The sequence below is a fragment of the Mchenga conophoros genome, linkage group LG7 (genome assembly GCF_057382185.1).
Source record: "Mchenga conophoros isolate Kocher_MC1m ecotype Shallow Benthic linkage group LG7, M_conophoros_male_GT1.1, whole genome shotgun sequence".
Lineage (NCBI taxonomy): Eukaryota > Metazoa > Chordata > Actinopteri > Cichliformes > Cichlidae > Mchenga > Mchenga conophoros.
In genome coordinates, this window is record NC_140532.1 from 57292925 (window position 1) to 57309385 (window position 16461).

General features: G+C 38.3%; 1 protein-coding gene across 2 annotated transcripts; it reads right to left on the reverse strand.

Moving 5' to 3' along the window:
- Positions 1 to 1587: 1587 nt before the first annotated feature.
- Positions 1588 to 14369, reverse strand: LOC146571267 (non-selective voltage-gated ion channel VDAC2-like). Of its 2 annotated transcripts, XM_085280401.1 has the most exons (10): positions 14260 to 14332; positions 13687 to 13782; positions 11514 to 11584; positions 10739 to 10788; positions 6491 to 6643; positions 6352 to 6404; positions 5302 to 5523; positions 4676 to 4826; positions 4517 to 4574; positions 1588 to 2852 (listed from the first exon to the last, which is right to left on the reverse strand). In XM_085280401.1, the coding sequence occupies exons 3-10, from the start codon at positions 11578 to 11580 to the stop codon at positions 2761 to 2763; spliced, it is 846 nt and encodes a 281-aa protein (XP_085136527.1). In that variant the 5' UTR covers positions 11581 to 11584; positions 13687 to 13782; positions 14260 to 14332; the 3' UTR covers positions 1588 to 2760. The 2 variants fall into 2 exon arrangements, with proteins under 2 accessions (XP_085136527.1, XP_085136526.1); XM_085280400.1 differs by lacking the exon at positions 13687 to 13782 and having other exon boundaries at positions 14260 to 14369.
- Positions 14370 to 16461: the final 2092 nt, after the last annotated feature.

Below are 16461 nucleotides of genomic sequence, written 5' to 3' on the forward strand. Positions count from 1 at the left end.
GTCTTGCGCCGGTCCAAGAATTTCACCTCTAGCAGCACAATACGAATGCCCCCGGCCGTCCCTCTTAATCATGGCCCCAGTTCAGAGAGAAAACCCACAAAATAGAACCGGAGTCCTATTCCATTATTCCTAGCTGTCCCTTGCCTACAGATTGAGTATCAGTCAGTGTCTGTTACACTCATGGTGAATTTTTTTTAATTGATTTTTAAATGTGGGGCATTATAAAAGCAGCTCTATCTAGTCATGAATGCTAATAAAGAAAAACAAGTGAAGGATATACACCTTACTAATGGTCTTTTGTGGTATTGAGAAATCTCCTGGATAAGGTTAATAACATGCACTGGAGCTGTGTAAAATTAATATTCACTCATTTATGAAGGAGGAAGTTCATAATGCAAAAGTTACTAATACCTATTACAGGATGTTCACAGGATGTGTGACAGATAATGCAAGACAGCGCAAGAGCACATGGTAGCAAAGTGTCTTTGAAGGCAATCAACATATTTGAAGTCTGGTCTCTGGTAGGGTCATCCAAACAAAGACAGCACAGATGGGCATCACCATATATGTTAAATTGGACCCATTATATTTTTCCTTATTTTCTTTTATATATTAATATTTTATTTATTTTCATTATTTCATTATTTTTATTTTACTTATACTATATATAAATTCCCTATATATAATACACACCCAGTTACATTGGAGGATGATCATACTAAATGTATTTGCATAAAATGACATCAATGTAGTGCTCTAAATGCTCTTTCTGTTTTTTTCCTGCTCTTCTTGCTTCTGATGTTAATTAGAATTGGTATGGGAAGACAACTTTGAATGGGAAGGAGCTAAAAACCTCTTGTTCCAGACAGTGGAAGAATTGAGGGGCTCCACCAAAGCCCAGCACAAGTAAACCGTGAATCATGTAAAGGTACTAAATCAAAGTACAAGAACTTGCTAGTACCTGGGTGGAAATGACCATATTGTTTAAGGTATCTTTCAGTCCAATTGATATCAACTTTATGTGCAGAATTCACCACTTTAAACACCAACACTATTCTTCTTGATGCAAGTGCAACTTTAAAAGAATATTTTTATACTTTAAGAAATCTGTTTTCTTCTCAACAGACATGGCACGAAGGATAGCACATAACATTTGTTATGAAGCTAGTGGCACAAACTAGCTAGCTCAGTTTAGCAATAAGGTGGCTACAGATTAACAACTAGCTTAACAGCCCCATGTAAAGATAATTGCTTTAAATTATAAGGAACAATAAGCTATCACGTATAATTACATAAGATAGATTTTGTTATTAACATTCATGTCATGTGTGGTAATGGTAGTAAGGGTACATGTATTTTGGCCTGACAACTGTTACAAGCTTCTCTATTAGGGTATGTAATGGCAAAGAAAATGACTCCTACATTTAAGTTAGATCCAATCTTCACTTGTCATTTAGATCTTTAAAATCCCAAGATAGTAAAAGTCATGCTCAGCTCAGCTACAGCTACAGAAGCCTGGCCACCACTGCACTGTAAGAGCAATATAATACTAAATACTGAAGGCATTAATTGAGACAAAGAATTCAATTCATTAATAGGTGCTGTTTTCCCATTTTTTTTTATTATTAGAGTTCTCTTAGTTTACACTGGAAAAAATGAGGTACTGTGTCTATGTGACAAAGAAAAGAAAGTCTCATAATAATAATAATAATAATAATAATGACAACACAAGATGAAAAAGAAACATTCTGATGCAGGATTTCCAACCAAAGTAACAGGACAGACATCTGGGGACACAACACTCCTCAAGTGTTTCAACTGGAATTACTTGGAGGACAAGCACCTGTACTTTAATATACAGAGCTTAAGAGTGGAGATAGTTTTGAAGACACGATCACTGACAGCAACGAGTGAGGTCCCCGAGCAACATGAGGAAACAGCTGGCAGTCAAGTTAAGATAACTGGTGCCTCTGAGATACAGAAGCAAAATAGCCTCACTTTCATTGTAACCGTTGAGCTGAGACAGATAGATGAAAACAACACTGTAGAAATGTAAAAACACAAACAAACCCAAAGAGCTACCAGAAGATTCCATTATGTTGATTTCACCTACCAAAAACAGAAGTCACAAAGGGCTAAAAAAGCATTTTGAGACATGTGCAAGAATAGATCTAACATCGTTCATGTCGTCATTCCAGAAATCGGTCTTTAACTTCATCCACCACTACTTCAATATTTAATGATATGTGTTGTATGAAAACAATGACATGGATTAAATAGTCCTTGGATTGCAGCAAAAAAAGCCAAAACCGTTCAAATGGATACAAAAATAAAGCGACAACACTCTGCACCTCTTTTAACCAAGCAAATAAGCTTTAAGCTCTGCATCCAACCCTTCATTTGACATGCTTTTAGGAATGCAGTAATAACTCAGTACTGAAGCTTTAAATGAGCTACACATGTACACCAACAACTACTTCATTCAAGACCTACAGGGAAATAAATAGTTATTTCAAACGCCATAAAAACAATTCTCCACAACTATGCACCGCCAGTTTCAGGATCAGCCACACAACTTTTTAAGCATAATGCTAAGACTTGACTATTACTGTCAGAAATGCTCATCAGAAGTATGAACAAGGGAGGGGTGTGTGAGGGAGAGTCCAGAGACAAGAGAAGGAGACAAGTTATCGTGATAGGAGGGTGCCGAAAACTAAGTGCTGAAGTGGGCTTCTTCTTCTTTATTGGTAGGTTTCGTGTTTACGCTTCAACCTCAAAGCCCATGCCGACTTTGTGTCCGCCGGCGTTGAAGTTCTTGCCATCAATGAGAGCTGAGAGGGTGACCTTAACACCTGCACAGACACAGTCATAACGTTGTAGATACACTTTCAATTTTAGACCTGTTCAAAAAAGTTGACATGGGGGCACGAGTATCAGTGCGTCTATCCTATCCTAACTATCCTGTATAAGTGTGTGGTGTAAATTTCAAAGCACATGGTTTGCCCCTTCTTGCTTGATCAAGATCTTAACTCCTGAATTTCTTAGTCAAGGTTGCCCTCACAAGCTTCAAATTTTCGATCGACTGAAACGGGTTAAAATAAAAACATTTTGTACAACCAAACAAGTTGTTATGCTGTGTAACATGTAAATAAAACAAAGTGCAATGACTTGCAAACATCATAAACTCATATTTTATTCACACTAGAACATTAAAAAAACACAAACATTTCAAATGTTTACATTTTACTATTTCATGAAAACTATTAGCTTTTAATTTAGTGGCAGCCATACATTTCAAAATAGCTGGGACAAGAGCAAAAGGTCAATAACATGAGTATGGGGGTATGGGTATAAAGAGAGCATTTCAGAGAGCTAGAGTTTCTAAGAAGTAAAGACAGGGAGATATTTGAGTCTGCGGGGGAAAAAAAGTTGATATTCAGAATATTTTTAGAATAATGTACTTTAATTTTACGTTAAGATGTAATATATAATTGTGAAGACTTTGAATATCTCAGGATCTAAAATGCACCATTAATAGGGAAAGTTCTATGGTTTTAGTAAACAGACAAGATCTTTTACAGGGAAGAGCGTTCATGGTTCAGACAGTGCTAAATTCCATACTGTATATGTTACAGGAGCATGGCTTCATATTCGAAGATTCTAGCTGCTTAACTGGCCTGTCTGCAGTCTAGATCTTAAACCATAGGTGTCAAACTCTGGCCCGCGGTCCAAATTTGGCCCGCAGCCTAATTACATTTGGCCCGCGAAGCCATACCAAATTACTATTAGAGCTGGCCTACTGGTATTATACAGCTAATATATATATTGTTTAGTATTAAGCTTTGCTTGTTCCATATTCAGTTTTTCAGCAAAACTTATTTGAGTCCATAAGAAAAGATTCATTCTTATATCTGGAGGAAGATTTTTTTTTCAATAAATATTAATGTTAGCCCGTGACTTTGTTCCAGTTTTGAATTTTGGCCCACTGTGTATTTGAGTTTGACACCCCTGCCTTAAACCAACTAAAAATATTTGGTGCATCACAATCTGTTGTTTGCTTAGAATCATATATGCAACAAGAATATGAAAACATTCCCCTCGCAAATGTCCAGCAGCTGGTTTCCTCATTATCTAGACATTAACGTACTACTGTGTTACTGCCATCAAATTCATTATGACCTTTTTTTTTTTTTCTTAGAATTTTTATACTAAACTTAGTTTAAACAAGTGATTTTTTTTACTTTCTATTCTGAATAAAAATTCAGTTTGTGAGATTTGCAAGTCATGGATTTACATATTATATACCATTGTATTGTATGGTCTTTACCTTACAATATAAAGCGCCTTGAGGCAACTGCTGTTGTAAATGGTGCGACATAAATAAAATTGAATTTAATTGAAAAATATCAGTTTTTTTGGAAATGGGGTTGTATTTTTAAACAACCAAGATCTTCCTGTGTAGGTTGGGAAAGTATTTTGCTGGGTGCCAATGGCACAGTTGAGGAAGGTAACTCACCTGGTCGAAGGCTCTGGGTGTAGCCTATTCCGATCAGACTGGCATTGTTCACTTTGGCCTGTAGGGGAAACATGACAAGGCGTCAGACACAACAGCACAACGGTTTGTGAGAATATGCTTCAGCAACAGTGCATGTGAATGTGAAGAGTCAGTCCTCACAGACAGAGAGGCATCTTTGTCCAGCTTGTATTTGGCAGCAATGCCGAAACGAGTGTTGTTGCTGCCAGCTGTCCAGGCCAGAGTAACTGCTGTCTCCAACTCGTCATTTACCTTTTGGTAGATGGAGCCGCCAAACTCAGTCCCGTCATTACTGAGAGAGAACAGACATTTATTTACTTAAGCAAACAGAAGTCTATCCTGCAGACCAGTCTCCAAATTATAAATTCATCCCTCTTTGTATTCCACTTATGACAACCCATAATGAAATTAGTAACTGATGCCCAAAAATGTGTTTTAGGTCACTGGGACAATTTGCCACTGAATTCAAATCAGTTCCAAGTGAACATTTCCATGAGAAAAGTCTGGTTCGAGATGGGAGGAGACACAAATCCTGTGGGGTAGTTGCTCTTGGGGTAGAAGGGTAGAGGGGTAGAAGCAAATCAAGTCCAATATGAGGATATTCTGTCTGTGGGTTTGAACAACCTTTAAAAAAAATGCTTCCACCCAGCAGGTTTTTGTGCAGAGCTTTGACTACAGCAACAGAAGTTAGATATGTGATGCCCATGATTTGAAAAGCAACAAAGCATCTTCACAAACTGTTTATGTACGTATGTAAAATCACTCACACATTGGTGTGAAGCTGGAAGTCCCCGGCCCTGTATCCGAGTGCAAAGTTGTTCTGAGCCAGTTTGGATTTGGCTGTATCAAAGGCCATCTGATAGCCTGCCAGCCAGCCTTCATAGCCCAACACAGCAGAAGCGTGGATGATGGGACCTTCAAAGTCAACATCGCAGCCAATATTCATATAGTCACGCTTGTAGCCAGTCTTGAGCTTGCCACTCTTCTTGCTGAAAAGTTGGTTAATCACAGTGATGAGCCATTAAAATACCAAAACCAATGACAACAATAAATTCCAACTTATCTGGAAACAATATGATGTATTGAATTCCCAGATCACACAGCTCCATGCTGTTAAAAAACTATTTAAACCACATGAATGAGCCACACTTTTGCATAAGCTGACATGTTCTGTTATTACTGTAAACACAACTCTAATTAGATTCTGACACAGACAGAGTAGGAAAGTCAAAAATATATTAGTAGAGAGGGAATGCTTTGATAAGGGCATGCCAAGAGAAACAGAGTGGCCAATAAGTTAAAGGAAATATAAGACACTGAGAAATCAGCTTATTCTTTGAGACTCTGTAGCGGTACATTACTATACATCAACGTGGATACAATAAGTAAGAATAACAACATTAATTATTAGAGGCATTGAAGTACGCAGAAGAACTTTCAAATTTGAATATATTCGAGGTGTAGTTGTTAGATGTTACTAATAATTATAGGAACCTCTATGTGTGTCCATCTTTTGTCAGCACACAATAACATGTAAAGAGTGAGGTCAGCTGGATGAAAACTTCTCTTATCTGTTGATCTATCAGATTTGGAAAATATTAGTAAACTAAGTGTACAGCTTTTACTATATCGGTAGTTAAAGGTTTAAAAAGGAGGACTGAATTTGAGGATAAAAGAAGTTTAAAGCATGCAGCTAATTATTAACAAGGCAAGAGTGGAAAAAAGAGTCAGCACTCTGTTTATCCAGGATTGACCCAAAGTTAATACTGATTACATAACACAGTATAAGTCACACAAACCAATAAATGGAGTCTCACCCTGTGTTTGGTACAAAAGATGTATCCAAGCCAACTTTCAGTCCTTGAGCCAGCTATAGGTAAAGTAAAACTTGGAGTCAATAGTTTTTTTTAGGAACATTTAAACAATTAAATCAGTTTCTTAACCACAAACACACACCTGGTCCTCCACAGTGACTTCAGTACCCAGGGTGTTATCTGTGTTCCACTTCTGGTTGACGCTCAGGCCTAGCTCCTTCATCTTGTACTTGGTCTCCAGGCTCCCTGAGGCCTTCCCTGTATCTGTGTTACTGGAGCCAGATGTGTTGAACTCCTGGTGAAGGACCAATTAGCACAAAGCATGAGTGTGGAACGCAGGGTATTGTTGCGCAGATTGTTGAATTGTTGGATATCAAAATGGAAAAAGGAACTGAGACCAAATATAATTAGTCATGTCAAAAATACAGTGATAATCATCAGCATGTACTCTACATATTAAACAATACAGATACACTGACATAATAAGACAGTCTCACAGATGAATGCATGCAAGACACTAATGAGGCAGAAGACAAACAAAGTGAACACAAAAACTATGATAAACATGATGATTACAACAAAGTGATTATCTAAACTGCCACTGACAATAAGCACTAGAACACTTTTTCTAAACAAGAGTGCATGCTTAAAAACAAAGGAAAAAAGAGAACCTTGAAAAATATATGTAAGAATGCAATGTAATTCTCAGACAGTGGCTGTTGCCCTGACTTGCATTTATTAAAATAAGATTAGACTGCTTTTATGCATAGTGAAATGAGTAAGAACAGTGCCAAGTCATTAGAAAAACACAAATCCACCTCCCAATGTTAATAAGACATTTTTCTGTACTGGCATATCAACATCAGTCCTACCAGCAGAAATGTATTCTAGTTCCGATCACACCCATTCAAGTCAACAATGAAGATTCCACCAAATTCAACGCAGCATGGTTCAGAATTGGCTTTTAGCCTTGTGTCACTAAAATCACAATATTGTCAAAAATGTTACCGGATGCCAAGATGATTTTAGAGCCCTCTAAATGTTACCAGATGTGTATAGAATAGAGATATATATACAGCTACCACACATGAATGCTGTAGCAAATGTAAACAATATTAAATGGACTGGATCTTATACAACATGCCTCTTTAACCTATATTCATACAGGCACTTTTTTCTATACCTAAGTGCTTTCTGTGTAACATTAATCCAATTCTTTCATGTGATGGATGCGTCAAAAACCAACTTGGGATTCAGTACTTTGCCCAATGATACTTTGGCAGACTGGAGAAGGCAGGGATTGAACCACCAATAAAAAAAAAAGTACTTTATAACAGAAGGTAAGGTCAGCTAATTAATCCATATCCTGAGCCTGAATTTAGCTGGCACTTTTCAATGTATTTTATAAGCTAACCCTCTCAGCTAACGATCACAGATTTATACAGCACAGCCCAATTACAGCTAGCTAGCTAACGGTATCTAGCTTGCCAACATCATTGCCAGTAAAATAATATCTGAAAGGTAATACGAGTTAGATAGTGTTCCAAATTACTTAAGGTAGCATTGTACAGAAATCTGTAATCTGTTAAAAAGTAATGCAACATGTGGCATTGTTTTTGTTTTGTTTTTTATTTCAAATTTTATTTTCAAAGCAAATTATATTTGATTTAAATTACAATCAGGGCTTTTCTCTAAATAAATTCTTTATTACAAAGTACATTTAAAGTGGTGCCCTGCTGATGATTTTTGTATCGACAAGTCTTTCAGTGTGTGCTAACGATAACTAATTTCATTTTACATGTCAAAGCAGAAAAAAAACCTGAGGTAATGATCAGATAAGTCATCACCACACACTATGTATGCGTCGCAAAACAACATATGTATATGAATCAACAACATATCTCTGTGTGAAAATCTGTCAACGAACTGAGACAACGGCAGCACAGTTTCTGTGATTGTACTTCTGTGAGTCCAAAGAGATGGTCCTTTAGCAAATCTCAATTCAGACACAAATATAAGAAAAGTCAATGCAGCTGTATTAGAGACTGACTAATACATGCATCATGTTGTGACAAAGGCCTTCATAGCACATGATGTCCAATAGGGCTGTGCGATATGACCAAAATCTCATATCCCGATATAAGAATTCTATCGTCGATAACGATATAAATCACAAAAATTTAACATTTTCTGTAAATTCTGTGAATCTCGGGCAGCTCGACTTGCTTGAAGTGTTTCCAGCTGGGCGTCGTGTAGCTGGAGTTGTAACAGTGACCATCAAAATGATGAAAAAATATTGCCGTAAACAGTTTATTTTGCGACACCACGAAACAAACGATAGCGTAAAATGAAATGATAGATGTTTTTATATCATCATCCGATATATATCGTTATATCAAACAGCCCTAATGTCCAAGTTAAACTGTTCTAAAAGCTTAGTCACCATTACTGAAGCTACCAAACAAACACAGACGCTGCTTCCATCTTTAACACACTCAGGTGACATTTTATGGCATTTAAGAAAGATTGTGTGACTAAGAACCTCATCAATTACCTAGTAACTGACCAGGAACAGCCCTAGTCATTTCCCTGGGTAACTGCAAACTGATCAGTGTTAAGTCATTCGATTCATCCTATAATACAGAACACGACAATCAAAGTTACTGAGCTGTTTTGCTCTAGAGTAAAGGGGGCTGTTGACAGAATAATGAAACAATGCCATTCAGATTTTTTTTAAATAGCTATAAAAGTGTAGTGCAGCCCTGCCACCCAATGCATCTTTTTGCTTTCTTCCCGTTTTTAAATTCCTCCAAGTCTCTTCTTTTCCTTATTTTCTCTCATACATATCTTATTACAATGATGGCTGTTTGGGGTGGCTGTGACTCAGGAGGTAAAGGAAGATCGGTGCCTCGATTCCCTGCCAATTTATTCTCAATTTATTGGGAAATATACTTAACACCGAGTTGCCTCTGATGCATCCGCTGAAGTGGGAGTGTATGCGCAAATGTTAGACAAAGGGCTTGGATACAGAAAAAAGTGTGTGTGTGTGAGATTGTGTGAATGACGCTTGAGTAAAAAGACATTTACCACTGAACATGTTCAAAGTTTCAAATAATGAGGACTGGTTGTTTACAACTACCCTGACTGCTCTAAACAGTCGTTTTCAGAAGTTTTTTTTTTTAACTCTTGGCTAAGCATGATGTCAGCTGGGAAATATCCCTCACATGGTATTCTCAGGCACACAGTGATGAGCACCGAAGCCCCACCCACCCACTGTTCAAACCTTTTCTGTTCAAAATGTAACCAATCAGTGGCTAAAAAAGAAGAGAAGCTAAAATGTCTCGTTTCCACCAGTGAAATAAAGACCAAGTAAAACATAAATACAGGACTATTTTGAGCAGTAAAGGTAGCACAAAAAATTTAAATATTGAGCCTGAAATTAATATAATAGCTTAATAATATTCTTCTCCATTTTCTGGCATTTTATCAATCATACAACATACTGTTTGGTCAGGTATAATAATGCAAAAATAATGTAAAGGAGTACAACCCAAAGTAAAGACAATCTCCATAAAGAAATGGAAATAGTATAAATGAGTGTGAAGAGAGAGAAAATCATTTTTTCATGCTTTATGAATATTATAAAGACAAAAAAACAACTTAACCACAATAACAACTGAAAAAATGACTTGTAATTGAACAAAGGTTTAGGTAAGTTAACAGAACAGAAATCCATGGAAACTTGTTCTGAGTTACACAGACAGACAGAGCAGTCAGCCCTGACACCGATCTTACCATCTACATTAGAGAGCGAGCAGTCCAGGGCAGCAGCGTGGAGACAGAGCAGGGGTTAGGAAAGGTGACCAGAGAGACAGACAAGCCACAAATGCACACCTGCAGGCCTGTCATGTTTCTCAAGAACAGACAGCACATTAAGCCAAGCAGGTCCACATTCGTCCACCTGAGATGTTTTTACACATGAACTCAACAGACGTGTTCTAATGGAAATAACTCTGTTTGGTTAAGGTGAGGGTCACCTGAAGGAAGCAGCACAGACAGTATATGACATTCAGTCACTTGCTATGAATTCTCTAAACAATCACCTATCAAATTGCCACACAGAGATTTAATGTCCAGTCTGTCTGGACTTCTGCCTTCGTGCAGGCAGCACAATGTCTAAAGAGTTCAGAGGTATAGTTTATGTGTGAAAACAGCTTTAAATCCCTTTCAGCTCCGAGTCACAGCAGGAGTCCAGTTACTGTAATTAAATAAGGCATTGAGCATGAGAGGGTACCTGTGCAGCAGGATTTGGAGGTTAGAGATTAGCATGAAAAGGCAAAGGAAAGGTGAAGAATAAAGAAAGAACATGAAAAGAAAAAAGTGTTCTCACCACTCCGCTTTGTGATTTGGTCTTGAGGTCCAGCTTCACAACACCAAAGCCTGATTGATTACAAAATATGAGTTAATAGTTATTATGTGCAAGACAAATCAGAGACAGGAAGGTTTAAAAAGGCATAATTTAACATTTTTAGATAGATTTCCTCCACAAAGGTGGTTTATTAATTGTAAAGACTAAGCCACGTTGTGGTCAGACTAGCTGTAACATCATTTTAAAATGTTAAACGAGCAACAGACGAGCTTGTAAACCTTCCTTCACGGTTTCCTACACAGACTTTACTTGGACAGGCTGCCCAGGTATGCTGGCGGGCACCCAATTTATTTACTAAAAGACAAGTTGATTTCTTTTGTTTTTTTAAATTCAATCACTGCTTACCAGTTACATCTGCTCATTCTCAAGTGCTTCACCACATTCGAGGTGCTGCTCTGACAGTTCTCCATTTCATTCAGCTTCCTTTAGAGACTCTTGTCTGTTGTTAGATTTATACAATTTATATACTCCATGAATTCATACATAAATTATATATTTTTTGTACATACTGGTATCTCCTTCAAAAAACAAATATGTACCTTATATGTACAAAACTGTAATTTCAGCGTTCAAAAAATGAGTATCTAATGTCTGAAATTATATCCAGACTTTTAGTTCTGTTCACATCAGTGTATTTATTAAATGTGTAGTGTGGATAAGAAGCACACAGAATACGTTGTACTTTAGGAATTCCCCACAGTTAATAATTTACTCCTAAGCTTAAAACAGTGCTCACCATATCCCTTGCTGAATATATCTTTGGCGGCCTTGCCCAGGTCTGAGTATGCTGGAGGGACAGCCATTGTGCTGGAGAAGATAAAGGCAGATGTTTCTTTTGTCAAATTTGAAACTTCACAATATTCTACACAAGTGTTTAAAGGCTTAGCAGTAAAAACTCATCTTTAGAAACAGGGTATGACCATCCATGTTGTTCATCAATTGGTTATACTGCTCAGTTAAGTGCTCATACTGAATGAGCACTTAACAAAAGTTAAAGTCTCAGTGGTTTTTGTATATAGTCACAGGTTACTTCACTAGATATACATATTCAGCTGCTTTTTAAAAAAAATATCTAATCAGCCAATAACAAGGCCACTGCATTAAGGCATGGGTATAAAGATGGTCATGACCTGCTAAAGTTTAAACTGAGAACAGAGAATGTTTGCAGAGCATGTCTGAAACAGAGAAACTATCCAGTGAGCAGCAGTTCTCCATGAAAATGCCTTGATGCAAGAAGTCAGAGCACAATGGTCAGACTGCTTAAAGCTGACAGGAATGCAACAGTAACTCAAATAACCACTCATCACAACTAAGGTATGCAGAAGAGCATCTGTGAATTCACAACATGTTGAACCATGAAGCACATGAGTTGCAGCAGCAGAAGACCGCCTGTCAGCCAAGAACTGGAAACAGGTTCCATCAAGATCACAAGCCATTCTCAAACTGGGTTCTTGAACATGATAATGATTTTCATTGTACTTCATTCTTCACTGTCTCTACAGTCACCAGAACCTTTTTGAAAGTTGCTGACGTTTGAGATTTTTTGCTGAAGTCCCCATTTTGTTAGGATGGACTCCCGTGTACCTACTGAATGCAATAACTGCCTGTACCTGATTAAACAGTCGGGTTACCTATTGACATCCAGCAGAAGGGAACAAGCTGTTCTTTGATAGACTCCTTTTAAGCAAACAACAGTATTCAGGCAGAAACTGGTGTACTTTGGTTAAGCAAGAAGAGCCACCAAGCAATGCACTGAGTCAGGAAGGTCCAAAAAACCTCAAGCAGAAAACTGTTTCAATGCCCAATCCATTAGGTTCAACTCTATGCTGTTCTGTGTTTACTACACCACCAGTCAGCGGTTACGACCTGGAGAGCTACAGTGGTTTCACATGGGATTCACAAGCTGCACAAACACCTGGGTTAACTGCTCTGTTCTGTATCTCTTTTTCCTCGTGATCTCAAGAGCTTTGACAGACAATATAAGAATGAACCATAACCTGTACATGAACATCTACAGCGCAATACAGGACCAAATAACAAAGCTAAGCTGTGTTTTACACAGTGTCAACCTAACAGAAGCTACGCCAATGTTAAAACCACAACTAACATGTCCACTTGGATTCAAACCAGTTTCCACGAAACATAAGAATTTAAACAGTTGCCACAGTGAACATGAATCAAGTTCTGCTGCATTTTGGTTGTTGTGAGATGCATGCCATTGATGATGATGACTTTTACAAGGTGTTAAAGTGAGTAAACCTTTGATAATTAGTATGCAGGGTGCAAACAGCAAAGTGGCAGCAGTTTGTAGGTAATTCCCTCTAGCTACTGTACGCCAAGAGCTCTTTCTTGCGTATTTGTAATGGTCTTCTACTAAAGCATATACTGTGGTAAAGCGAGTTGACTTTAGTTCTGACAGCAGTACTGTAATTATCAGGCTCTGGCTCTCTCTTACTCTCATTATATTTGATGAAACATCTGCTGTTATTACTGCACTTATGGTAACCTACCCTACCTACCTACTATGTTGTTATTATATTATATTATATTATATTATATTATATTATATTATATTATAGGAAACCACTGCACACACGTTTGGGTGTGTGTGTGTGTGACAAGATATGCACTCACAGTAAGAGCAAGGAAATGAGAAACTAGCGGTACTGTACTGATGACTGATGTAACTCTAAATAGACTCACACGGAGCTCTAAACGAGACATGTGCAAAATAATTTGGTAAATAAGATAAAGCCACATTTCCATATATTTGTACACGCGCGCTAACTCATGAACCGGCTACGATTGCTGCATGAAGAACAAAAAACTCAATGTGGGATAGCATACAAAAGGGGGGCTCCGTGTTTCTTTCTCTACTGAATATACTGCAGTTATAATCGGACTATTACCTTATGTGTACAAGCAGCTGGTATAGATAAGTTCCCAAGTGACCAATGCTAAACAACAGCTCGTTCTGCTCATCGCAAACGTTCAGTGCTGCATCTCTTAGTTGGGACAAAGGATAGCAGATGGCCGGGAGGAAGGCGTATAGGGGGTTTGATAGTCAGTTAGCTGGTTGCTGTCTAAGTTGCACTGACACACTAACAAGCAAAAAATATGATAGTTGCGAGCATATTAGTGACACCCTACTCCTTTCCCAAGCACACACACGCATGCACACTTTTATATCCAGCTAAACAGAAACCCCACTGGTACGGCTGCTAAATCCGTGCCTAGCTTGACTGTTCTGTGTCGCTGCAATGGAGCTCTAGAAACCAATGAACCAAAGGATTTAACTGTGCACTGCAAAGCTAAACATCATTACATAACAGATACCGTTAGCTATACCGTTACAACATGCTAGCTGGACATCTAACCTTGGAGATAAACGCACAATTCTCAAAGAAGCAACAGCACATATAAATAACTACGCAGGGGTTATAAAGATCAGCGATGTGTTTAACATTTATCAGCACTGTTACCGATGCAGCAAAGGTATTTGCAAAAGGAGTCTGCACAGCCCGGAGCGTCCCTGGCGTGATGCGGTGGAGTGAATTAACAGCTAACCTAGCTTGGAAATGCTTATAACGGGGACAGGGCACAATGAAGGAGATCTATCATGGCGCATGCGCGCTATCGACTAGAAGCGAACAAAGAGGTATTATAAGAGCAAGAGATATATCTGAGACACTGTTAATGTGAGGCAGTAAACGTTTATTAGAACACAGAGGCGGACAACAACGTGCCTTATTCGTGGACGCTTAGTCTTTGGACATTAATGCAGCTTTCAGACTGTCAGTCACATTTACTGTATCTTACTGTAGATAGATACACTGTGTGTCCAGGAGACGTGGCAGAAAGGAAGCAAGTTCTTCCCTTCCACCTGGGAAGAGAAATGGAGCAGAGGTAGTTTTGAAGGAAGAGAAGGCATGAGGCATGAGTTTGAAGCTGGAAATCAAAGGGGTGATGTAAAATGTTGTCAATCCATATATCCCAGAGGTTGGAAGACAAAGAAGAGAAAGAGGAATTTAGTAAGTTAGACGAAATGGTAGAGAGTATCCCAAGGATAGATAGGTTGGTGAACAGACTTGGATGGAATGGAAATGTATGTGAACGGAAGACATGTGATGAGGATGGGTTGGGTAGGGGTGGTGTTAAAGAGAGAAATGCAGGACAGATGGTAGTGGATTTTGGAAAAAGGATGAAAATAGCTGTGGTGAACACAAAGTTAAAAAATAGGAGGGAATATAGGGTGAGGTATAAGAGTGGAGGAATGACTGATCATTTCTTCCTGACTGGCAGCTCCATCTTCAACATCCTGTTGCTAAGTATGGAAGACAATGAATGTGGAAACATCAGTCGTCATACAGTTTTTGTGCTTTTGGACATATATTCTGGTCATTTACTTTTATGTGCTGTTATCTGAAATAAAACTGAATTAGTCTGATATATCAGCTTGTAAAGAGATTGTGAGGAAAGAACCACTGTGAGTTTTGGTGTTGAAGAAATGCCAGTTGAAATTGAACTCATGTAATACCACTTTTTAATGGATTTTAAATGCTATTTCTATAGAACCCTTGTGCTTAAACTGAGCACTCAAAGCACATTTTCCTATAAGCCTCAGTCACCCAAGCAGACATCAGACATTCATTCAAGGATTTTTCTCTATACCTAAGCACTTTGTCTAATCTTCATGCACATTCCGATAGATGGCAACTTGGGATTTAGTGGTTTCCTTAAGGACACTTCGACATATAGACTGGAGTAGCCGGGGAACTGATCCATCAACCTTCAGTTTGATAGATGACCCATTCTACTGGTATAGTGAGTCAATGCAACTTTTATTTAAACACTCAAAAGAAGAAGTCTATTTCTGGGACCAGCACTCCAATACAGGAAGTCTGGATCCGCTCTCTAACTAATCCTAATCTCTGATCCTATGAGTATTACCCAGTCGGCAATACAGAGCTTAAATGGGGCAGATGGTTGAGGGGACTCGTCCAGTTCTAATTGCCTCAAAAGTCATCCATGTGTCTACCCTGCCTCCACAGATAAAAACCAGACTCTGAGTAGTTTTACATGCCCGGTCAGTATCTTACCAGCCACACCAATTCCGACAACTGCCCTGTAGATTAGTGCACTTGGTAACAAACTGTGTTAAATATAACAGGTTGGAAAACTAAGCCCCAAGGGTCAGTTACTTTTAAAGGGCTGGAGTAACCTGTACGAGTTATTTATACTAATGCAGATTAATACTCAGGTTTTAACCTTTACTGTTTCACAAAGGGTTAAAAAGGGAATGTCCACTCCTTAGATTTTTTTTTATTAGAACAATTTAGCAAGAACAAAGCAAAGGGGGAATCAAATCATCTGAATTATACTTATCTAATGAACCTACTCTGAGCTAATGCTAACTTTTGTCTGATCTTTGTGAGGAGAAAAGTTGGAGAGAACAGGCACATCCAGATCTGAAGTTGTGCTTATCTCTGTGCTCTGTGAAGTCCTCTTGATTCTATAATATAACACGGCAAAAATGAGCAGAGGAAAAGGCAAAAAATACAAGACCGATTTGCAGGTTAATAGTTTGGGCAGCTGTTAAATCCTCTGGCATCTCTGCAGCACTTTTCGGCCGTGAACATCTTACAAAGGGCAGAAATCTTTATCTCATCTGCACAAGATTTTTA

Coding starts and splice junctions, on each gene's coding strand:
- LOC146571267 (XM_085280400.1), bottom strand. CDS start 11,580: ATGGCTGTCCCTCCAGCATACTCAGACCTGGGCAAGGCCGCCAAAGAT. Junction 6,405..6,490: donor AAGTCACTGTGGAGGACCAG/GTGTGTGTTTGT, acceptor CTTTACCTATAG/CTGGCTCAAGGACTGAAAGT. Junction 2,853..4,516: donor CACCCAGAGCCTTCGACCAG/GTGAGTTACCTT, acceptor GTGTCTGTGCAG/GTGTTAAGGTCACCCTCTCA.